The 25,077-nt window shown below is 35.3% G+C and overlaps 1 protein-coding gene across 4 annotated transcripts in view; it reads left to right on the top strand.

Annotated features, from left to right (window-relative positions):
• The window catches only part of SENP6 (SUMO specific peptidase 6), a 92,606-nt gene that overhangs the window by 55,664 nt on the left and 11,865 nt on the right, over window positions 1–25,077 (top strand). For all 4 annotated transcript variants that reach the window (XM_084512364.1, XM_084512367.1, XM_084512366.1 and 1 more), the window contains 12 exons: window positions 1,052–1,122; window positions 2,251–2,396; window positions 5,536–5,938; window positions 6,896–7,128; window positions 9,583–9,753; window positions 10,427–10,469; window positions 14,577–14,756; window positions 17,678–17,904; window positions 18,499–18,602; window positions 18,701–18,817; window positions 19,663–19,785; window positions 20,038–20,130. In XM_084512364.1, the coding sequence (XP_084368490.1) occupies window positions 1,052–1,122; window positions 2,251–2,396; window positions 5,536–5,938; window positions 6,896–7,128; window positions 9,583–9,753; window positions 10,427–10,469; window positions 14,577–14,756; window positions 17,678–17,904; window positions 18,499–18,602; window positions 18,701–18,817; window positions 19,663–19,785; window positions 20,038–20,130 (1,911 nt within the window). The remainder of the gene's footprint in view (window positions 1–1,051; window positions 1,123–2,250; window positions 2,397–5,535; window positions 5,939–6,895; window positions 7,129–9,582; window positions 9,754–10,426; window positions 10,470–14,576; window positions 14,757–17,677; window positions 17,905–18,498; window positions 18,603–18,700; window positions 18,818–19,662; window positions 19,786–20,037; window positions 20,131–25,077) is intronic.

Here is a 25,077-nt window from a genome sequence, read left to right as displayed (position 1 = left end):
AAACAAAGATTTATTCCTCGTTTTGAAATCTGTTTCAGCCATAGCTGAATCATTGTCAGGTGGGCCCTAAAGATTTAGCTGTGTTTGTCTGAGATGTTATTGCCTACAGCTGTTTACTTTGCTCCCTTTGGTGCTGATTTTTGTCCTTGTATTCAGAGGTGGCATTGTGGGATGCATGTGACCCATTTGCAACCGAGAGCACTGACTTGATTTGGCAATAAAAGCAGTTTCTGCTGAAGTTGTAGACAAGGCTTCCTGTGTTTCAGGTGCATGTCATGTCATGTTCTAACAGTAACAACAACCTACAGCTGCAGATCAGGGTAAGAGCAGGGAAGGAGAACTCCCATTAACAGTAATTGAGATGCAGTATCAGCAATCTTAATTTGATGGTAATTTGATTTGACATGCTTTTGTGTAAATTGAAAATATCTTTTAGGAGACTCAAAATGATAATGCCTAATATATGAACAGATATATGATACATTATGCAAATTATGCCAATTGAAGTTTTCTTACCAACTAATTTGTCTGCATAATGTTATTTTCTTAAGCAAAGATATAAGTTGTTTCTTCACTTGTGTTCTTTGTATTTTTTGGCCACGCAATTTTTGACATCAGATGTCTTTCCTCTCTTTTGCATTTTCTTATCTTTTTTTTTTTTTTATGTTGTGGAGTTTAAGATGTGGAATCTGATATTGCTGAAGTAATAGTTGTTTCTATTTTTGGATTTTTAAAGTATCTATGTTATACTTCATGAATATGGAGGAGGAGATACAGGCATCAGTCCTTGAAGACTTTGGTCTGAAAGTAAGACTTAAAAGCTATTGATTACTGTGAAAAAGGATTTAGATCAGAAACACTTCTAAGACCTTTACTGTAGCAGTTGCTAGCATTCTGGTGATATTTTTTTTTAAGTGTACACATAGCATGTTAGAGGAGATATTTATTCATAACTTTAAGATGCAGTTCAGATTTCTTTTTCCATGTGTAATTGTGGCAAAAATATAATGGTCTCAGTTGAAAGAACAGCTATATCTAATTTATTTTTCAGAAAAGAATATCCCCCTCAGCTTCAGAAAGTAGAAGCAGATCACATTAGGTTACCACGACCTCAAGGAGTGGGTAAGTTATCTAAAAATTTTAGAATTCTCATTTCTTTTAAGCAGAGATGTTTGTTTGTTTGTTTGTTTCAATTGCTGCCATGGGCAAATATGTTGCCAAACTTTGAGTAACCTTTAGTATATTTATCCTTGTATCATTCTAGTTCTATACAGGTTTATGCAAGAAGGAAGACTTTTTTTTTTTGACAGATTTTTGCAACCTGTTCAGTAATGCTATAATAAACTTTAAATTAGGCATCAGTTATTTTAAATACAAGTGGAACTGGGAAAATTTAGAGTAATAAAATTGTTTGGTCTGGAAGTAATGATGTTCATTTCAGATTTGTCAGTACAGATACAGGTAGTCTGTGAACCAGCAAGACTATCTGTATATATTGAAGAAGTGTTCGTATATATTAAAATTGTAGCCTGTAAAAAAAAAAGTTCCAGGATGGAGACTGTAATTAAACTCGTGAGCCTAACTGGCATTTTTACATTAAAGTGAAATATAAGGCACTGTTGTACAACATACTGAAAAGCCCCTTTTATAAGAAGATCTCACTCTGTACACTGTTAGTTTAAATAGTTTGTGTGCTTCTTTGTTCCTGTACTCTTCTAGTACCTAAATTAACGCCCCAATATAAAACAAGATACAGCAGTATAGCTCAGTGTACTGCTGAGTCTTGTGCTGAAGGAATAAATCCTGAATTATGCAAAATATTTTCAATTGTTCTAAATGCATTCACCAGAAATCTTTTTGTGAAAATTACCAGCAGCAGCATCTAGCAGATCCTCCAGTAGCAAAGGCTTCCTTCTAGTTGTAGTAAAGTCTCCCCTACAGCCAAAGAGAGACTTTGGCCTTGAGGCTGTGCAAGGCCAGAGTCTCCTCTGAAGATGTGAAACTAGAAATTGTAAGCAAGAGATGCAAAAATAGTAATAATCAAAATTTTAAATATTATTTTAGGGATTTTTTTTATTTATACAAGAAGTCATAAGACACTTCTTTACATGAATGAAACTGTATAGTTTGTTGCATGTTTTTAAAATAGTTAATGTTTAGTTCAGATTAGTGTTCATGAAGAAGAAAGTTGGCCATAATTGCATCTGAGCAGACATTTCTTGTTAACGTTTGCATTTTTTTTCCTCCTAGACAGTATAATGGAAAACACAGAAGAGTCAGAATCGGAATCAGAATCTGAAATTAAAAGAAAGGTGCAACAGAAACGTCACTGCAATTCATATCAGTCTGACTTGTCCCTATCTTCTTCTACAAAAAAAGGCTTAACCCAGTTAAAGGTAAAAAAAAAAAAAAAAAAGTTGAACTTTAAAAGTTAATGCATATTTCAAAAAAGAAGCATTCAGGTTGTAAAATAAGTTGATTTTCTAAAAATCCTTATAGTTGGGAGCAGAATGTAAACATTTAAACCAAAAAAAAACTTATGGCAGTGCAGATATTTAAGTGTTAATACTGATGCCAACTGTTGAAATACTTACTTTGTGAATTGAACAAACAGATGGTGCACTGGAAAGCAAAAGAGCCTGTGTTTAAATTGATTGGGGAATCTGATCTGTGCTTATTGGGATAATCCAGGAAGTGACACCATTGGTTTGACATATATGAAATAGAGGAATAACATTTCACACTTTGATGGAATTTATTTAATATAAATTCATACATAATTTTCAGAATTTATATAGAAATAAGGTTGGTGTCCATGAGCCAGACCATGTGTAGCTGACCACAACGCTACAAGAAACTCTCTATCTCCCTGATGGAAAAAGCATCAGATTTGATTACATTGTTTCAAGATGGTGATTTTATTTCCAAAACCGCAGTACAGGTTTCACTTGTAAACAAAATTTAATAATTACATCTGGTACTTTCTCCCACGAGTGCTTGCAGTGAAATTTTCAAACAGTAAGCTTAAAAATGAGACAAAAACATATGTTACTAATCAGAGTGTATTAGGAGATTGCAAAAAGAGATCAACGATGATACATCCTCACAAATTTTGTCAGAGTTTTAAGTTAAGTTTTTGTCAGAGATTTAAGTTCAGCCTCTGAGAAGTGCCTATATTGCTGATTACATAAAGTTAGGGGGATGTGTCCTTACTTTGTTCCCTGTGCTCCCAACGGGCCACCGTTAAAAGTACAACACAGGGCTGGATGAATGTTTACTCCAGTCCCCTAGGATAGTTACGATTCTGTAAGATTGCACAGTTTGTGGATACACTTTCTGAGTATAGGACCTATTGTGTTAATCTGAGCTTTGTGTTTTGAGTAGAAACATAACTTTTCATCAGCTTAATAGCTGATATCAGGGGAGAAAGTATGGTTATGGACACGTTAAGGGGATAATTATATTACTATAAATTACAAATTCATAGATAAATAAGAAAAGCCAGTAGAAATCAAGCTGCAACTGATTTTATTGGCAGAAATTGTTTGTTTCTTTTTAAACAGGTTAGGAGTTTAATCTTCTGCCTTAAATCAATTTAATCCTTTAACAATGTTTTATGCATTAGTTGTGAACCATATGCTTTTTAGTGAAGCGTGCACTGCCACAATATGTAAATGATCCATATAGATGTTTATGGAACCTTTGAACAATTCAAATGTGTTAGTTGTAGTTGTGGTTTCATGCCAGAGGAATTGCAGACAACCAGCTGCTTGTCAGGCAAAGTGCAAATGGTATTCATCTTCCTATACTGTAACAGGTTGTATTAATTGTTAAAAATTTACGGAAGTTTGGTAGGAGGGAGGATTGCATTTTGTACGTACTTAGTGAAAAACAAAAGCTTTGGATGCTAAAACTTACAGAGATAGGGCAGAGTCATAGAATATTTGTATTTTGCGGATGATATATTATTCAAGTCATGAAGCAGATAAGATACATTAGGTAGAACTCACCTACTTAAGTAGTTACTCAGAGTCCAGCTTAAAAAATAATAATAAAAAAAAAAAAGAGTACGTCTTTGGGAATTAAACACAGCAACCCCACCATCAGATTGCCTGCTCTCAAACCATGGAAAGGAATTTGTTTTCAATTTTTGGTTTGTGCTTGAGGTGGAGGGCTGCAGTTATTCTGTACTTAAGATCTTTCAGGTATGATAGGCTATTGAATATTTTCATGTCCGATTGAAATTCTTCCATGTGATCAGCTGTATCTCTGTAAAAGGTACACTCTGTAAATCAGCATTGAGACACAGTACATCAATACTGTACTCCTGTCACTTGCTATGTTATCCTACTACTCAGATTTAAAGGTCTGATAGGCTCTTTATACATTTTTTCTTGAATCTGTTTTGCTGTGGTATTGTGTAGCTTTGTTAAATTGCAGAAAAGTTGTAAAAAATAATATGTTCTCTTTCTGTAACTTTTTTTTTTGTCTTGCTTTTAAAAATGAGGACTGTACACCTGAGGAAATCCTCTTTATTGTTGTTCATGGCTGGGGATGGGGTATGCAAATTGTGGTAGATATGTTCTGAAAACAGGTTCACAAATTTGTTGTGGCTTCTAGAAGGTTAGTGTCTTCCGTAGTTCACAGTAAAGTGAACCTTTGAAAGTGTCATTTGACCTCAGTGCTGCAGGAGACAACAGTATATGCTAAATTTCAGTTCTAGAAGTGTCCCGTATTCAGCTCAGTTCATATTCAGTAGCTTACATGTTACTATCAAATACACTTAAACTTAGAAGTCGAAGTTCTGCACTCTTAATAGGTAATATTCTGTATTACTTTTAATTAAGTAGGCTCTAGTAGATATGAGAGAAACATGACCAATCTCTTTGCAGTAATGATACAATCTCCTTTTTTCTTTCTTTTTTTTTTTTTTTTGTAGCCCCTGTTTCCTCTAGAAAGTCTGAGAAACACCTTTTCCTCAAGTCCAGTTTTCTCTTCTGTGATACTGGACTGTAGATCAATGTATTTTATTTTCTTAAAGATTTTTAGAGGAGTGATTTTCTACATGGTTTGCCAGGCTGTTAGAAGATGTCTTGGGAGGACAAATGAACTTAATGGTTGAGGAGACTGCTTCTAGTTCTTAGCATTGCCCTGTTGATCCTCAGGTTACTTTATTTTTGTCCAATGTAACTATTTTTACAGAAATGATGTAACTGGACCTTCTTGCTGATGGTGTTACATATGAACTATGATGCTGATGCATATGAGCAGTGTGCAAGCTTTTAATACAGAAAGAAAAAAGATAAAGAACTGCTGAACATTAACTTCTTAAAAATTGCCACACTGCCAAATTTCTAAATGAAAAAATGTAACATAATGTTAATATTTGCTTTCAGTGTCTACTGTAATTGCTAACACACTATTGTCAATTTTCATTCTAAACAGAAATTAAATGCAAACTTTGGAACTGATATCTTTGTTGTTGTTAGTTACTGATTAGGGTTCGTTTGTTCTTCCTTCCTCTTTCCTTTCTAGCTTTTGGAACCAATTGATTATTCTACTGATTGCCCAAATTGTGGGCGGGCAAATGAAAACCAGACCAAATGCCGACATTGTGAAAATGCTTCTCTTAAGGATTTGCAAAGAGTCTCCAGACAAACTGGAACATTAGTTGAATCTATGGGACCTTTATCACGTTCTTCAATACACCAGAATTCAACGGGGCAAAAATCTTCAGGTACAGGGTTCAACACAAAGAAGTTTTATAGTTCTGCTGTCGGGAAAGGTCCAGCGGATATTCTACTGGGTAATGAAGTTGTAGGACATTCTATGTTACGACAGAATGGAAAAGTTGGTCTTATAACTGGGACAAAAAATACTAAAATTACAGGAAGCTTAAGACAGAGGAGTACAAGACCATCTGAACTAAATGATCCAAGTAAGTATCATTTCATGAATATAGCCATAAAATGAAAACAGAACATCCTGTAATGAAGAAACTTTCCGTACAAGCTTATGTTACTGACTTTGCCTGGAATTTTTTTGTGGATATGTTTTTGGGGTGGGGACATATCATACTTTTTTTAATGTCTTTTGTCATATACTGAGGTACTCTTTGAGAAAGGTGAACACTGGGGAAAACAAAAATTATTGTAGTTTTTTTTTTAAGACTTAAAATTTTCACTTTTTTTAAAAAGCATTCTTAGCAGAGTTGTCATCCATTCCCATGAAGAAAACAGTCTAACATATTTTTTACATTTTTTTCTATTTTTACTCATTCCTTCTCTTTTCTTCTGAGCTATAGATCTGAACACTGTCCAGGCTTTCTCATTTACTGAAACTTCATTCTGTACAAAATGTTAATATTTATTATTTTATCTGCGTGAACTCACACTAATTGATACGCAGACAGGAACTGGAATTTGGAAATTACAGTTCTAGTTCTGGGCTTAGTTGTTTAGACGATGTTGTATTTTACTGATTTGAACAACTTAAACTGACCAGAGAAGTTATAACTTTTCTTTACATTACCTGTGTTACATAGCCTTTTAAAAAATAAGCTCTTTAGTAAAGAGAGGCTTAAGTTAGACTTAAGCTGTATTGTTCGCTGTCAGTTTTTTGTTGAAATAGGGCATGGATGACTTCATTTCTGTGTCTAGAAGGAAACTGATGAAACACGTTTCTTGTACAGCTAGTTATGGGAAATAAAAAATGAGGGAGAGAGCACCTGTGAACAGATTCCAAATAAATCCTAATAAAAGTATAATATAATGATAAATGTGGACTGTTTTTGATACTGCAGGACAACTATATAAATTACTTTTAAGCTATTGCTTGCAAAGAAATTTCTGTTAAGAAAAATGTAGTGGTTGAGAATTTAATATTTTCTGTTTAGTTGTTTTGTCTAGTGATGATGATGAGGAGGAGGATAGTAGCAGCACTAGGAGAATGGAAAGCATTTCACCTCGTCCTGCAGATTCAGCCCGCTCCTCCCCAGCTCCTTCTACAGGAAAGGTGGAAGCAGCATTAAAGGAAAACAGTTGTGGAATAGAACAGAGAATAGGTAGTATTACAACAGAAACAGAAATTGCAGTCACACTACCAAGAAAAGCAAGAATGAAAGATCAGGTACTATTTCATACTTTGTTTAAAGAAAACAAAAATCAAATCATAAATGGGAAATGTAAAGGTTTGTCTTGCATTGTTGTAAATAGGCTCTATTTGATTGCTTATTTATCAGCTCAAATAGTATCTCTGCTTATATAATACTGGAAACATTAGAAAATTTGTTAATTTTTTCAAGAATTCATAATATTTGAATTACGCTTTTAACATAGATGTTTCTGTGTTGAATGCATGCTCTTTGAGTCTGTATTGGGTACCTCTGTGAAACTGAAGGGCCATCTTAGTTTGCAGAAAAACATCAGTACTAGCTGTTTCTTGGTGAGACTTCGGACACAGGAAGTTAAAGGTGAAAAAGAAACATTGGGAACAATAGTGGCCCTTTACAATTAAAATACTTTGACAACTGTCCCAGTTAATAGCACTTATTTGAAGGATTTCATGGTGGGGCTTTTGTTTTTTAGTTGAGCACCACTGCAAGAATTGGATAAACAAAGACAAAAAAAAAAAATGCACCATGAGCAGACTCCTTAAGTGCTGTCAAAGGGGACAGTTTTCACGGTATGTTAAAAACTTAACTACCTCAATAGTGAGCCAACAGGAAGAACAGATGCCCTGTGACAATTGTTGAAATAATACTACTGATTAAAATGATTCTTGGGTCACTTGTCCAGTTCCACTCCTGAGAATTTGGTCCAACAAGAGTATTTGATTAGATTTCCACGGACTTAAATTCTTTTTTTTCCTGAGTTAGAACACTAACGGATGTCAAAACCTTCATGCTAGGTTGAGATTAAAAAGCCAACATTCTGTACTGTAATTAATGAAATGGTGTGTGTATAATGTGGTGTACGGATTGTCATCAGTATAACTGTGAGCCTCTCAGCCTACTATAAAGTTGTGGGGCTAAAAGCTTGGCCAATAAATAGTTTTGAACTTCCCTTATTCTGGCATTATTTGCTGGATTAAGGGGAAGTATTATGTTGTGAAAGCATGGGTGTCTTCTTTTATATGCTGTGTTCCTGTTCACCCCTTAAACAACCAAGTGCTATATTGGAAATATACTGCATACTTGAGAAAAATGTAGAAAAGAGCTTTATTTTGGAAATGGGTATACAAAGGTTTTGTGTGAAGCTTAACATAAACTTTGCCTCGATTCAAAAAAACTACCAAAAATTGTATCAGTGTGTTTGTCAGCCTGATTAATAAAAAAAAAAAAAAAAAAGCTTTAGGATATTAGGATAGTTTGTTTTTTTTTCCTCTGTAAATATTAATTAATTCTTCATACTCAAGTTACTTGAATGTAGTGCCACTTCAAGATTTTCTGTGTTACTGCTTGTCTGTGATTTGTTTTTAATAATGTTTAGGTAGTCCAGCAGACAAAGGGACAGCTATATTCAGTAAGAGTCCTAGGAAAATATTTTAATTTCAGGGATCTAGATCCTCTCTTTCCTCTTGTTTTCTCCCCTGTATTTAAGTGAAGTATCCAAAAGAATATTATGAATTATGGGCTAATGACTAGGGATGCTGAAAAAATTCCCCAGATTTAATCGTAATAGAGATACTGAGTCCCTTAAAATCCTTTTCTGTGGGAGCTGAATTGTATTTTGTAATTTAAAAGCATGTTTATTATTGGGCAGTTTTATGAAATGAGGAAATGAATACCCAAGAACAAAACTAGAACAGAAAATCCTTCAAAAACATAGACCAATTTAAGTAGTGCAGTAGATAAATACATATTCTTCTTGTGGCTCTCAGCCAATTTCCTTTCTTTTAAATATTTTTTTCTTAAGGTTGTTCTGTTGGTAGACAGGAGGCTTAACTGAGATTAAAGCTTCAGTCAGCGTCCAGAGATTTTCTTGAGCTGGAGCCAAACTCCACATGGCCTTTTCCTCAGTGTTAGTCTTCCGATCCTGGATTCTGTCCTAAAAAGATCTTAACAGTTCTGTAGAGTTCCTTTATGGATTTTTTGATTGTGCTTATTTATTTATATTTCTTGAAGAGTCTACTCCTAATGTTTTATTCCACTGTACTTCAGTAATAAATCAGTATTTTTAGTCACCAAAAGCCTGTGCTAATTTGGGATGCTTGTACAGCATTAACGTTTTTATATAAATAAAAGAAGTACATTAAAAAAAAAAAAAGCTTATTTTGCTGGGCTGTACACTGTTTCAATACAAGTAACTAAACTGTTTTTTGGCAATTTGTGACTTTGAAATGTTAACTAAATGTCTAAAGGTGTAAACTAACGTTTTTTTCTTAAATCTCACAATATAACATCAGGCCAAAAGCCTTTTAGGAGTTTTCAACCTTTTATATAGGGTTGAGGTGGATATTAAAATACTTATTCTTGTTGATTAATAAAAATGTAGCCAAAAAAATTAATCTGTGCTTTTTAACAGCCTGTTTTAGCAATAAATCATAGCGAAAAATTCTGAAACCTTAAAAATTACTTTTCAGTTTGGCAACATTGTGTCTAACACTCCAATAAAACGTCGTAAGCTTATTTCTCAAGAAATTGTAACTGAGACTGTACCTCTAACTTACCAAAGTCCCTGTGAAAGTGTCATTCTGAACTGTCGAAGTATACGAATAGGAACCTTACGAAGAATGGTAGTGGAACCTGTGATTGTAAGTAATCTTCTTACTTGAAAACACAGCTTTGTTTTTCATTGTTATTTTTGTACGTGAACAATGTAGTATTTTGCCTTTATCTGTGAAATGGCAAGTCTGTCCCTAATTCCAGAGGCTGTGAATCACAAAGACATGAGAACTATACTGTTGCATTCAGTTTAGTTCTGGTGTTAAATAGAAGCATCATGTTTGCAAAACACTTCGCTTTTCATTTGTTTATTTTAGGGTGGGGGTGATGGGGTGAAATATGGATTAGTTTGAATTGAATGAAATACTTACCAAAAAAAAAAAAAAAAAAGAATTTTTATAGATGGGGGAGGAATCAGATTGTCTTTTTCTGTATGTGTATAATTTTGCCTCTGTTGAACAGTATTTTCTGTTCCTTAAAATTCTCTTTTGAAGATTTTATTCTGCCAATATTTTATGGCATTTTTAAACCTTTCTGGAAACATTATTTCAGAGACATCTTAAATGTCAACGGTCAGAATGACTGAAAGATGTGGAAGAGTAAAGAATATACTTGCTTCCTTCAGTTGTGCTAATTTTTTAATTACATTTTACTTTTTTATTTTAAAATTTTAATTACTCAAGTATTAAGCTGTTAAAAGACATTGAGTCAGTTTAGTTACAGAGAAGAATGGAAATCTTATTTTTGTATTGTCTTCCACAGTTTTGCCTGGATTATATCAAAATACGCCTAGAAAGTCAAGAAGGTGAGTACTTGTTAATGCTGAATTCCTTTTTTGAGTGAATTGACTTTACCAAAAGGAATTAACAGGTGAATCATAATGAAATGTCAATTCTGGTTTCTCATCGTGTTTAATAAATTATATTTGGTGTTGGTAGTCATCAGAAAAAAAATAAATAAAAAAAAATCTAGATTGTAAATCTGAGCTGAGCTGCCTGGTGAATAAAAGCCAAAACAATTTTGCATTATCTCTTCTATCAGAAAGAAAATCCACAGATGGGAATTAGCAGTTTGTGGTGAGCATGCAAATGGGCTTATTAGTTCTTCCCCCTCAACTTAGTTGAAGAGCTGTGGTGATTGGCAGAGATACTCATTAAAATGCTTAATAAAACCACAGGCAAGAAAAACGTCCTGTGAAGCATGCTATGTTTTTATTACTTCAAGTTCTTCTATTTCAAATGCATAGATAGGGAGTAAAAACTACATGGGTGTCTTATACCTTTCTATGTATATCTGCCTTTAAACTTTTTTTCCCTGGCATATAGCTTGTGTATTTCGTGCTACTGAAAGAAATAGTGGCATTGTCTAAGAAATGGTGAGCTTACGATTATTTCTCTGTTTCCTTTTTTTAAAAATGTGGTCCTAGCTCAGTTTGCCTTTTTGTTACTTGTAAAAGATAGCCGTTAGTTTTTGTAATTACTATCACATGCTAAAAGCTGCCTTTTACAACCTGTAAAAATAAGTGTAGACTTTTCTCAGTCAGGTGATTGTTGCATCTAAGATACAGACATAGTTACTACCGTTTTTTCATGCATTAACTGTGTTAGCATGACTCAAACTTACCAAAATTGGTAGAACATGTCTATCAGGCATCTGCATGTGAAGTTATTTCAGTGTGACTTGATCCTTCAATAGCATAAAAACTGAGACTCCTTAAATGATGGGTTTATTGGAACATTTAGTACTTTTCCATGTTTTTTTTTTTTTTTTTTTTTTTTTTGTTGTTGTTTTTTTAAGTTTTTCATCTGTAGGAGGATGGGTGTATTCCTTGCTCCGTTTCTGTTAACGTAATCATACCATGATTTGTTCTGATACAAGTAAGGGTCTTGAAATAAAACTGACACCAAATATTTTGTTTTTCTTGAGGTTGATTATGTTGGTCATGCTTTTACAGAGAGAGGCAAATGTTTTGAACAGCTGTACGAACAGCAGTAGTGTCCTGCCCTGAGTTTGATTTTTGTGTGTATAAACACGTCAAATTCTCAAAATGCTCTCTACATCCTTTGTCAGTTTTCTGCAATTCCCAATTGGCGTTTCAAGGAAGCAGCTTTCTATTTCTAAAGAGTAAAAAAACCTTTTTGCGTTGCCTTTAGTGATAAGTACTGCTGTCTATCATATATTGGGGTTACAGGAAAATATGGTACACAGGTTGAGTTGTTCATGGTGAAACATGTTAAGATGCCTATATCAAGGTAAAAGAAGGGATATAATTTAAATTTTTAACTGAATAGTAGGTTAGTCTTCCTTTTACATGAAAGAGTTCCAGTTCAGTGTTCTTAACTGCAATGCAAACACAGTTGCAAGGATACAGAAATTTCTCCAAAGACTGAGCAGGTCATGTTTTGGCAAGGGCCTCCTATTTGGACGTGGTTAGAAGTGTGCCTTGGTTAAATGAGGTGAATCCAGTTTTATGTTAGAATTGTCGTTACTGTGGGCTACCTATGAAAGTTGGAAGTGAAATTAACTTCATTAAGGAAAGCGTGTGTGTTGAGGAAAGAGAAAAACTAACTATTACTACAGAGGAAGAGGTATTACAGGAAGAGGCCCAATCTTAGAAGGTTATTTTGTTTTTTTCTAAAAAGAGAAAGGAGAAGAGAATTCCTTACAGTCATTTATCCAGGGGGGCTCAGCAAGCTGGAAAAATGGGCTGATAGGAACCTCACCAAGTTCAACAAGGAGAAACGTAAAGACCGGCACAATGGGGAGCAACGGCCTCAGGCACCAGTTCATGCTGGAGGCCACCAAGCTGGAAAACAGCGTGGCAGAAACGGACCTGGGTGTCCTGGTGGACACCAAGTTGACCGTGAGAAAGCAATGAAAGCAGGAAAGAAAGCTAATGGCATCCTGGGCTGCATTAGGCAAAGTATTGCCAGCCAGTTAAGAGAGGTGATCCTTCCCCTCTACTTCGCACTGTTAAGGTCCCACCTGGAGTGGTGTGTCTAGTTCTGGGCTCCTCAGAACGAAAGAGACATGGACAGACTTAAGGGAGTCCAATGTAGGGCCACCAAGATGATAAAGGTACTGTAACATCTCTGCCTTGAGAAAAGGCTGAGAGCTGGGACTGTTCAGCCTGGAGAAAAGAAAGTGCAGGGGGATCTTATCAATGTCTAATAAATACCTGAAGGGAGGATGCTGAGAGGATGGAGCCGGGCTCTTTTCAGTGGTGCCCAGTGCCAGGACAAGAGGCAGTGGACATGCATTGAAACACAGGAGGTTCAGGAAGCATTTCTGTTCTGTGAGAGTGACTGAGCCCTGGCACAGGTTGCCCAGAGAGGTAGTGGAGGGACATGGTCCTGGGTAAGCAGCTTCAGGTGGCCCTGCTTGATCAAGTGGAGTTGGACCAGACGACCTCCAGAGGTCCCTTCCAACCTTGACTATTTGGGGATTCTGTGATAAGGCTTCATTTATCTGCTAGCTTGATTGTCTCATATGTTAGTCTCCAGGGAGATAAAGGAGAGTCAGTACAAGGAAATGGACTAATTAGATCCATGTAGGACCCATTTCTGCTGCTCTTTACCTGATGAGATGAAAAAGTACTGTTAGGAGCGATAAATCTTACCCAGTCATCTTGAATGAAATGTGGTTGCTGCAGTCTGACCCAGAGCTGGGCTGCTGCTTCTCCAGCTAGTGGGGTAGGAGAAGGTTTAGAAGGAAAGGGGAGCTGCTTTTGCTCAGCAGTAGCTGTAGGGGCCACCACTTGCAGTCTGCACCGAATACTTTGGTGTGGGTCACTGCTTTGTCTGAGCTGCAGGCTCCCTTTCTACCCAGTATGGGAGAATGGATTCAGTTGCCAGCACGAAGGCAGGATGTAGGGGGCTGCTGCTGGACATTGGCTGCTCAAACACCAAAATAAGGATAGGGAAAGAGTTCAGATGCCTGTCACTAATAATTAGTAAGAATTGTTGATAACGGTAAGGTAGAAAGAAATTGTATGTCTTTAACAAAATAAAAAAGAGGAACCTGGTTTTATGCACCTTATTCAGTGTGATGCAAATTAAGCCTTTTAGATTGTAACCATTTAACTAATTTTTACTCACCATCTGTTGGGTCATAAAATACAAGAAATTAAGAAAGGTCTTAGTTTATTCAGGAGTTCCCTGCTGTGTCTCTTCCCTTTTTTATTAGGGAAGGAAGAGGAGAGTGACCTTGTTGCACTGGTGTTTATTAGAAGGAATTGATGTTGGTTCTGTTTTTCCTTCCATCCTGTCTAGGTTTTTTTCTCTCTGTAAGGGGATATAGTTACTCGGGTAGAGGTTGTCATTAACCATGTGATGAAACAGTAGAAGCTGCCACTAACTAAAGCTTTAAGTGACTCCCATTAACCATTTTTCTGATCTAGAAAAAAAATACTGGCTTTGATTTTGGTGAAGAAAAAAAGTTGAAGGAATTCTGACTTCTTATATTTTTCCTTCCAGTTTTATAATTCAATAAAACCCACAAAATACTCAACATTGGCATTTGCAGCATCAGATGTGTTAAAAACTTACTGCATAGCTGCATTTCTCTTTTTTAAGTGATAAGTTGAGAGCAGGACTTTATTTCCATGGGCAATCAGATTATTTCTCTGCTTGTATTTTATTATTTTCATTTTATTTTTCATAAGGAAATTGGACAACGATAAATCTTTGAAGCAACTTTACAAACCTGTCATAAAAGGTGTCGTAGCAATATTTGAAAATTTAAATGATTCTGTGGAATAAGGACTAAATTAAAGTGGGTGAGAAGAAATTAAAACTTCATTTGAAAGTCAATGATCATGCTCTGAATTCTTGTTAAAATCCAGGGGGGAATTATAAGAGAAATCTATATATTTTGACTAGGTTTTGATACATTTTTCATGATTTTCTTCTAGAATCGGACAGTGATACTCGAGAGATCAACCTGAAAACTTCAGAACTTACCAAATGTGAATGGTGTAGTGTAAGAAAATTGCCAGTCGTTTTTCTACAAACAGTACCATCAACCTGTAGTAGCCTCAGAGACCAGCTGAAAATGAGTAAAGATAATGTCTGGTACGAGTGCAAAGGAGACAGTAAGTAAATCAATTATAATAAACTATTTCTCTTTTGTATACGGGCATGTATTTGTAATGCTGTAACTTTTTTATATGGGCCTTCATATTTTTATGACTGCTTTTGGTATACTTACCTCTGCTTTCTGTTCTGTTCTGCTTACAGGTCTCAGTTTGAGTAGAAACTTTTGTGGGTTTGTGTATTATTTTTCCCCATATGATTGTAGTGATATTCTCATATAGACAAACATCTGCTTGGAAAAGAAGTGGATTGTTTTCATGTATCTTTAAATTAATTTAATTTCAACATCATTTTCCTCAAAGGTCTAGCATGTTAATATACACTCTATTTTTTAATTAGCTTACAGTCCTTTTCCCCTTAAATAACCTTTTCTTTAGGTTAACTTTTGTGGTTATACTCGCACTCAGCTTAATACATGCATGATACATTCAAATGGAGGAAGAATGCCTTCAACAATCTCACTATTGTGTGTTCCCAAGACAGAATATAGTTAGAATAGCCTCATCCACCTTTATAAAAGTAGGAATTGTAACACTCCTTACAGCTACAAAAATAGTAAGAGAGCATATGTAAGGGGATGCCAGAAACAATCCTGGTAGCAGGGATTTTGACAGCAGGCAAACACAGGTGTTCGCAAGTGAACAAAGGAAAAGCTTCCTGAGGGACCTGGGAAAGAAATCCTTCCCTTTCCACATCTCTCAGCCTTTCTCCCTCTACCACCACAAACCTTTTTTCCTGTGAGACTGTGGCTCTGAGCTAGTTTTTGCACCCAACTGCTTTATAGTCCTTGATATTTATGAATGCCTTATGATAACACAGTTGCTATTTGCTTTCCAAGCCATGTAATTACTTTAAGATTGAATTCATAGTTGTGTAAGCAACATTGTGTAGGTGCCTAGTTCCCCAAACCCAGTTAGACATCTAAATTCTGTATTCAGTGAATTTGGAGGTAGACTGGTAAAGGACTATTTTCACACCAGGTAGCATGCTTAGTTAAGAACAGGAAAGGGTTGTGTGTGTGTCTGAAACTCGTCTCTTACCAAACAGGTCCCTGCAGCTCTGAGTTAGCCTGCTACATGAGACTGGAATCTGCAGCCTGAATGTTAGTCCTATACCTGGGTGCCTAAGTCATTCTTCTTAGGGCGTTACTGCCTTTTTTATTGTTTGGATGGTGTGAGGAGGTAGTATTTATACAACAGCTGATTAATCCAACTCACGTTCCCTAACTCCTAGTGAAGGTGTAGGCAAGGCTAACCTGTTGAAGCTAAGCCACTGTACCAAAAGAGCATGAGAGAGAGTGGGATAGTGTTTTGTTCCTATAATATTCACCTGGGGTAGAGAGGTTTTGTTTCATATATATTACAGGGCCTGAAAGCAGGGTTAGTCTCTTGTAGGTGTTGAGATCCCTTCTGTGGCAGGGGTTGAAGATTTTGATCAGAGGGACATCTTAAATTCCTTTCCTTGTTAAGATTCATACTTCTTAAAAAGGAAAACTGGTTGCCCGTGAATCAAAGAACCTTAAGAGATTTCTGTTGCTATGGTAACCAAAATCTGATCAGAGAAAAATAAGTGTTTCTTTTGTGAAATCGCCATCCCAGGCTTTTGTACGTTTTATGTACTCAAATCATATGTGTCTAGAATAAGAAAGTGTAATTTTATTAGAACTTTGTGCTAGTAGTGTGCAGCATACTGTTCTGTATCCACTACTGAAAAAAGCACCATGTTTATTTTTCCATCTAAGTCTTGAAAGACCCTCTCAAAAATACAGCTTTTGTTTTGTTTTCTTCTCAATTTATTTTTCTAAGCAGTGGATTTAAGTTCTGTACCCAACTTGCATGCTACCCGCAGTTAAAGTAGATTTTTATTTTTATTTTTTTCAACCTGTCACTATTTCTGAGAATCTGTTGTCTGAAAGACCTGACGTAGATGTCAGTGCTGGGTACCCTTGTAAATATGATTATGATCTATTTAACTAAAAGGCTGAGGATGTCTGGGCCTGCATACTGTAATAACCTCCATGTGTAAAATTTTCAAAAGCAATAACGTGTTAGAGCTTGGCCTTCTGGATCAGGTAGGACCATGAATCTATCCCCCTGAGTCATGGGGTCTCATACACTGTTTCTCCTTTAATTCAGTATATGTTGTCTTGGTTCTCTCCCTCACTCCCACACACACACCTTCCTCTTTTGCATTATATCTATCAGAAAGCAGGAGAAAAATAGGCAGAACATTTTCTAAAATAAAATACTGTATAGGGGACTGAGTTGATGGATAAATATTTAATATTTAAAAATATCCCTGAAATGACTACATTTCTATTCAGTTACATGTATTTTGTGCTCAGTCTCTGTCTTTTTGCAAACCATTCTTATAATAATCATTGAGGCCACAAAAGCCCATCTACATTCTTAAAATACTTCTTTTCCTAATACATTTCCATAGATGAATGTATCTGTTGATTTTTGAGAGACCTCCTCTGGACTTCTTACAGTGTTGATCTAGGAAAAGTCAGTGCATGCGGTTTCCCTGTATGGGCAGGGAATTATGCTGAATGTGTAATTTCTGCAAATGTATTGAAACAGCAGCATAGGAACTGTAATAAGAAAAAGTAGTATCGTTAAAAGCATCTTATTGGCAGTAAGCAGAGAAGTTCTTAGTTTAAATGTTTTGGCTTTGCATTTAGTATGTGCTTTATGTACAAGGTATAATACTTCGTTTTCCTAAAGGCAGAAGTTGAGTGTACACTTCTTGCAAATGTAGGTAGAAGGGATTGGTAGTTACTCCGTCTATCTGTCTGAATAAGTGTGTATTGTCAGGTGAAAGCATACATGTGTTGGCTCATGGTTCTTCGAAATTTGTTTATAAATGTGGCATTTTATTGTGTTACTAAATGAATATTTTTTTCTTTGCTTTGTTTTAGGTCAAGAAGAACAGTATATAATTCTGATTTTTGAAACTGGCCTTGATCCTCATGCAAATTCAATATTTGAAAAAATAATTACCGACATTGGCATTAGAAATAATATTTCTGACTTCTTCGTGAGAATTTCCTTTGAAGAAGCTAATGGCAGACTTGTTGCATTTACTAAGTGCTTGGAAGAGAATTCTAAAGGAAGCCCTTCTCACAGGGAAAACAAAATTAAAACTGTAATTAATTTTTTCTGTTTTAGAACAAAGTCATTATATTATTTGGATTAGAAATATGCTAAAGATAGTGTGCTAGTCACTAAACAAACAAAAAAAAATCTAACAACTTCTGCTGGCTTTATAATAAGGATTCTCAGACAAGTCCATCAAGGGGTATGAGGCTCTGGAAAACTACATTCATGATACTTTTTAGCATGTTTACTTTTTTATAAGTTTGCACACTGGTCCACAAATAATGTCATTTAAAATGATTAAGGGATGAGAAGTTTGTAGTATACTTAGACAACATAATTGTTTCCAAGTTCATCTACTGGTAAAATTTTGATGTTTCAAATGAGAAGTTATAGTGCTGTAGTTAAATTTAATTAATGCTTTCTTTAAACAAAACTACCTCTTAAAGAATTTGAGAGGTTTGTGGTTCTGCAAGAAATGAATACAGACATTACTGTAATAAATGAACTAGGAAAGGAAAAGAAAATTGAAGTCCTTATCAAAAGCAATGAATTTTATATCTGTGGATTTTCAAAGCTTTACTGTCTTTTTTGATAAAAGTGAGCACAGTATACAATTTAACATTGACTTCATTCTTATAAGGTTGTTTCTGAGTCCAAAGTGCAGCAGCGAAATAAACAGTTATACTTTGATGATGAAGAAGAAATTGGAGAACCACATACAGTATTTATTGGTCCCATAGAAAAGTAAGATATTTTTCTTCGCCCTGTAACAATTTTCTGATTATGATGATGATTGTTATTTTGCATTTCATATTTATTATTAAATGTATTTTTTGTTTCAGGTTGATAGTTTATCCACCTCCACCAGCTAAAGGTGGCATTTCTGTGACCAATGAAGACCTCCATTGCCTAAATGAAGGAGAATTTTTAAATGATGTTATTATTGATTTTTATTTAAAGTAAGTTTTTATTTCAAACTGGTTTCTAGTGTTCTTTTACCTTGAAACTTGAAAAATTCTGACATTAACATTTCATAGGTCATTTGATAACACTTGGTCTCCAGCTACCTGTAACTCTCACTTTAAGGATTGTTTTGTGTTTTTGCAAGAAATTCTGGTTCATGTTCTGTCCTGGTTTTGAAGGTGACGTTCTCACTTGGAAAAAAGGTTCCTTAAAATCTCTTTGTATCTGAAAAGGAAATTGAACTATAGAAGAAAAGACGCCATTTTAAGTTCAATTATTTTTTTTTCCGGAGTATTTGTGTTCCTTAGAACCTCATTTGCTTTGATTAACATAATAGATAAATTAGTCTTCTGGTGTCACTGATGCCACAGATGTTAGAAGCATATTAAATTGTTATATGCTTGCTGTGTTTATGCTATGCATAAGGGCTGTGTGTGTGTAATTTTCAGTATATTGAAATACTTAAGAGATGAAAAGAAAACTAATACACAAGTCTTGGGAGTGTTTGGAGATTTAGTATCTCAATTAAAAAATGTGTCTTTCCTATATACGAAACTCACTGAAAAGTTGTTTACCTAACATAATATAAAAATAAACAGAGCAGCAGCAGAACAGCTTGTTGCTTGAGCGTATCACTTAATACCTTTAAATACTGACACAGGTATTGGATTAATGAGTTCTAGTGATTAGTTAGCCCTGATAGTGTTACAGCTATTTCAGTTTCATGAGAGGCTGCAATAATTTGGTGGGGGTGGTACTAGTGTTGGCAGAACTTTTGTACTCATAAATACTTTTGAATTAACACCTCTATGACTTTTTCATTTTGTTTTAAACTAATTAGGTATTTGGTACTTGAAAAACTAAAAAAAGAAGATGCTGATAGAATACATGTGTTCAGTTCATTCTTCTATAAACGCCTTAATCAAAGAGAAAGAAGAAATATTCATGAAACTTCAAACCTCTCGTAAGTCCATTGATAAGTCTGCATTATCAAGAGCTGAATACAAGGAAGGTTACAAGAACATATGTGTTACAGAGATAAAATCCTTACTGACAGTATGATGCCAGCAGAACTCTAGGGAACATCCACACCTATATCAAATACAGAATATGTCTTAAAAATCCTAAGAAACTGTTAATGTGAAAATACATGGAAAGGCAGTCTTTCAACGAAAATAAATCACCCTACAAATCACATTTGGCTTTCTTCTTGCAGAATACAACAAAAACGACATGGGCGAGTAAAAACATGGACACGTCACGTTGACATTTTTGAGAAAGATTTCATTTTTGTTCCTCTTAATGAAGCGTAAGTAACCATACCATATTACTGGATATATGTGCTAAAAGCTTAAGCTTTGTAGTTCTAAAATAGAAAGTTATGTTGTAGTGTGACTTGAAATTCATAATGGAGAGAATAAATATCTCTTTACAGTGATAAAACCAAAATCTTAATGTGACACACTGCAGTAATATAAGAAATATTTGGCAATACAAAGACTAAGCAAAAATTAACTTCTTTGAATACTGTTTCCAGGTTTTTCTCTATTTCTTTGGCATTCATTCTTCTAAGCTGTTGTCAATAACTTTTGAATTCGTTTTCAGTCTTTACTTCCTCTAATTAGATCTCTTTGGTATTGTTAACATCATTTTACCTCTAGGTAATCATATTTTACCTCTAGGTAAAATAAACCTATTGGACAGAAATATAATTTAAAATTTCTAGAGCCCTGTATTAGGGTTTTTTATTCTTTTCCTTTATATACCTTTGTTCTGATGTTTTCCTTGAGTAAGGAAGCAAACTGTTTGCATTCTAATAATTGTTAAGGATTGTTAATGATGCTTGCTTTCCTTGACATCAGGGCAAGTTGTCACAAACACACCTCTTCATTTTATGAAATGAATCCAAGCAGTCTTGAAGCCAAAATATTTAGGAAAGTTGAATTCCTGCATTTTAAAGATATTTAATAAAAATCCATTTTAAAAAGGACACACAGAATTGTAACTGATGTTTTCATAGGCAAAACAAACTGATCTTACGCAAATTCAAATGTATTTTTAATTAAAAGCTTTTCAATGAAACTTACCTAGATACCATGCTATTGTGCATTCGGAGGAAAAATTTCTGAATTTTGAGGTGAGCTGTAAAGAGGCATTTTTGATGCAACTCGCCAAGGATCTTTCTTTGTTATAAAATCACAAGTAAATCTCTTAAAAAGCTGTTCACAAACACTAAGATTGGGTTTTGAGAAGCTATGACTTCTATACAGCGATAGGAAGAGAGACAATCCTCACATGATGAAAATGACTAGAGATGTGACATTCCTCCTATCTACTGCAAATTTAATCCTCACCATCTCTCCTTCTGAAGCTTTAAGTACCAGAAATTTGAAGGGTCTGTCATGTAAATTTCAGTTGCCTTAGAGCTTATTATATATTATCCTCCCCATCTTCCTCTTGTGTCAGTCACAGATCCACATTGGGCCGTGCTTCCTAATAATTGGCTATGTATTGGAGAAATGACACAGCTCATGCTGAGAATTCCAGAGTGGGATTTTGCAGGAGTCACCTGATAATGAAAAGTAATAGTTCTGTGGTTTTATGAGAATCAGTTATGTTGATAGTAACTTAGCACATAGGAGTTTTCACTGTCTTGTTCATTTACTGTTAAGGAACTAAAGCTATGTCTACCTCAGTAGTAGTGCAGCTCATACAGGTGACCTTTCAGCTTGTACTGGAGGCATGAAGTACACGCTGTTTTTGAGGATTTGTGTTTTAAGGATTTTACTTTGGAGTAGGTTGGTCTTGTGGACTCTTGATTTCAGCATCACAGGTGTACTCTTGGAGTACATCTTAAAGGTTAGTTGCATCTGGAAATAATCCTGTTCACACATTTTGGAACTGTCTTGCACTGTCAACTGAAACTTGGTTAAGTGGTGACAATAAGGACATTCATTTCAAAAGCAGTTTCCTGATCCAAACTGAAGTGCTAATACAAAAGTACTGTAAGAACGTTGCAGAGCATAAAAAAAAACAAACCAGTATATGAGAAAGTGGTGTTTTTCTTGTGTTTTTGTTTTTGACCTGCCTTCTGGTAACAAAAACTTAAATCTTCCATATTACCTTTTCAATTTTAATTTATTCTTATTAGCAGCTACTATTTTCTTGGATGCACATTGCTATTTTATCTCCTCTCAAACATGTCACTTTCCCATCCCCCAAAACCCTGCACTCAGTTTTGAGGAAAAAGATGCCAAACTTTTCCTGGGGAGGGAGCTGATTTAGGAAAGAAACAATGATTCAGCAGTGAAATACTTTTATGAATGATTGTTAATTGGTATTGCAGGACAGAGAAATAGTCAGGGAGCTGTTTGGGACGGGAAACAAAAAAGCAGCAAGTATGAAGGCTTTTAAGCATCTATCCGAATAGCAGAGCTCTTCACTTGATAAGTTTTGTCTCCTTTCATATATTACCGTGACACAGAAGAACAGCAATATTTTACTAGGTTACTGTATATTTGACTGCTCTTTTCCATATCTTCTTGTGCTTCAGTGCTGCTCAGGAGTAGAGAGCTGGAGTCAGCTTAGTTTTCAGGTCAAAAAATATTTCAAGATTTCATTAAAACTGGTTACTTCATTGCAAACATCTTACTTACTTTGATACATAGCTATTTATGTTGAATTGACTTGTAAATCTTGCTTTATCTTTATTTACTTAAATGCCACTTCAGGTGTATCATAGCTTCTCTGATACAGAACATTTTGTTTTTAGAACTAAACATACTGGTAACAAAAGAGGCAATAAATAGCAGTGTTGGTTTTTGCTGCTTCTAGGTTTCTGTAGTTTAATTGGCAAAATATGAAGGATTTCTGATCTGGTTAGCAAATGTTACAGACTCTGTTTGTGTAAGTTACAGTCTCATGTAGCATTCTGTTGCTGTGTATATAATGTGTAATAAAATACATTGCTCCTGGACTTTATCTGTTAATAGGACTGAGAAACCTTGCTTTTGTGTAAAACCACAAAAATGTTGCAAAAGAACATTTTTAATACACTTGTGTTGTTGATTTGTATATTAGTTGCATTCTTAGTCTGCAGTCTTTCAGATTTGCATGTCTTAAGATGAAGGCTGTGGGCTGGGACCTGATGTCTTCGCTAAGCTGCAGGTTTTTCAGAAGCTTCCTTGTGTGACTTCTTTTGTGTTACACAATTTCCCCATGCTTCTCTTCCTCGCTTGCAAAATCAGGACTATCACACTTTGTGTTGACACAAATGGACACGTTCAGATGCTGCATGTTCAGTAGAATAGAACTTCCAGCTGCTGGGTGGTTAGCTGCCTATTTTTTTTATTTTTTTTTTGTAATCCGGTTATTGCCTCATAGCTTCTAGGCATTAACAAACACACCAGGAGCATGGAGAATCAGAAATGAAGATGGAGAGCCAGTGGTGTGCAGATACAAATCATGTGCCATTCCGTGTATTTTTGGACAACCACGTTTTCAGAATTTTTTCAACGTGCCTTTGCCAGGCCATCTGTATGTGCAACCTAATATGGTTTAATAATTCTTCCATCAGTTTATTCCTTATCTTGATAGATTGTGACTATGTAACTCACATGCAGCCTTGATTGTGAGTATGCTTTGGCTAGGGTAGTTGTCTAGTGTTTCCTAGTGTTTGTGACTCAACACATTGCAGGACTGCAGGTATTTTTTCAGGATTTTGTCACCTGTTTTAATGCTGGTAACTAGTCCTTGCAAACAGAACTTTTTCTGAGTGAAAAATCTCATCAAAAGTATGGAAGAGTTTCTTTGCTTCCAGTGAAAGGTCTGCATCCATTACCATTCATAAACTGTCTCAAACCTGAGTCTCTGGTAAATCAGTGGTTGAGAACCCATCTCAGATTCTTTTTCTTTTGTGTCTTGAATTAAGTAGTCCATGAGACAAGTTATTCTAGGATTTGAGAAAACTTGAGAGCTTCTCTCACATCATAGGAATGCTGCTAATGGTTCCTCTCGATAGCATTTCTCTTGTGCTGCTTAGAACAATGTTTTCTTTCTCTTAGGACAGACATAGCTGTTTATTCTGGCATTTGTTTTAAAGCAGCATGCTAGAAATGCTTTTTTTGGAGTTGCTTAACTTCTAGAATCTACTTCTAGAAAGTAGAAATCTACTAGAACTTTCTAGAAATCTACTTCTAGAAAGTCTTGTAGACTCTCCCACAACCATTAGTTTAAGGAATGTGGGTTCACCTGAGAAGTTCAAAGAACTGCAGTAAGTGGAGGTGGCCAGGATGACTCTAGGGGAGAACTAATTTAAGAACAGAATGGCTGAATTGACCATCAGTATTTTGGAGAGTATATTTTTGTTCAAGTCTCTAGTGGAAATAGCTTGTTCCTTTAAAAGTTGCAAGTTATTTTCTTTTCAAATCCAGGTTAATTTGCTACTCTATTTGCATATCTGGTACATAAAGTATATCTTATAATAGGATATGCCCAAATTCTAAGGTTTGGCAATACTTAAAAAATTCATTTACTAGGTGTGGTGAATCATTCAAGACAAAATGCCTCAATACTTCATGTGTTGCTTTCAAAAGCTGTTTACTTGAATTACCATTGACTTTTGATGGAATTTAGACTCATAATCATCTAATTTTTTAATAGATCAGATGTGCATTTTAGCTACTGCTTTTTCATTTTTCTAAAGCATATTGAAATGTGGCTTTATCTGCATAATACATAGCTTGGTTCTGTTTTGTTATGTGCTGTAGGAAATCAGAGGACCTTCAGAAATTTTCTAAATAGGGTCAGTATATATTTACTTGCAATGCCACAATACCTGAATTACCTGCTGTTCAATTTCTGATTGAGTGGCAAGTCAAGTCTGAACTGGCAAGAAGATGTGGAGGAAGCTGGGGCAAAACTTCCTATCTTCATTTGGGTTGGGGGATATGACTAATTTTGGTCCTGAAAGGGTTAGAATGGCAGTTTTCTTCCTTACAGATTTGTGAAGGATGAGTAAGATAACAGGGTTGTGGTTGATAGCGTTACACGCCATCTTTTCTCCCCCTTTTTCTTCACTGGTGGCAGGATTGTTTTTAAAATGGGAAGTGTCATATAAAACTAGAAGATCTTACAGGTGGAAGGATTTGGGCAACTCAGTTGTACCATTGACCTAACTACTTTTAGTGTCAGTGGTGAATTTGTAGAAAACTTTATACAGTCATAAAACATGAACTCTACAATCTCTAAATAATGC

The sequence above is a fragment of the Aythya ferina genome (assembly GCF_964211825.1).
Source record: "Aythya ferina genome assembly, chromosome: 3".
Classification (NCBI taxonomy): Eukaryota; Metazoa; Chordata; class Aves; order Anseriformes; family Anatidae; genus Aythya; species Aythya ferina.
The sequence above is the reverse complement of the archived record's forward strand: the minus strand, read 5'-3'. Positions and strand labels throughout refer to the sequence as shown.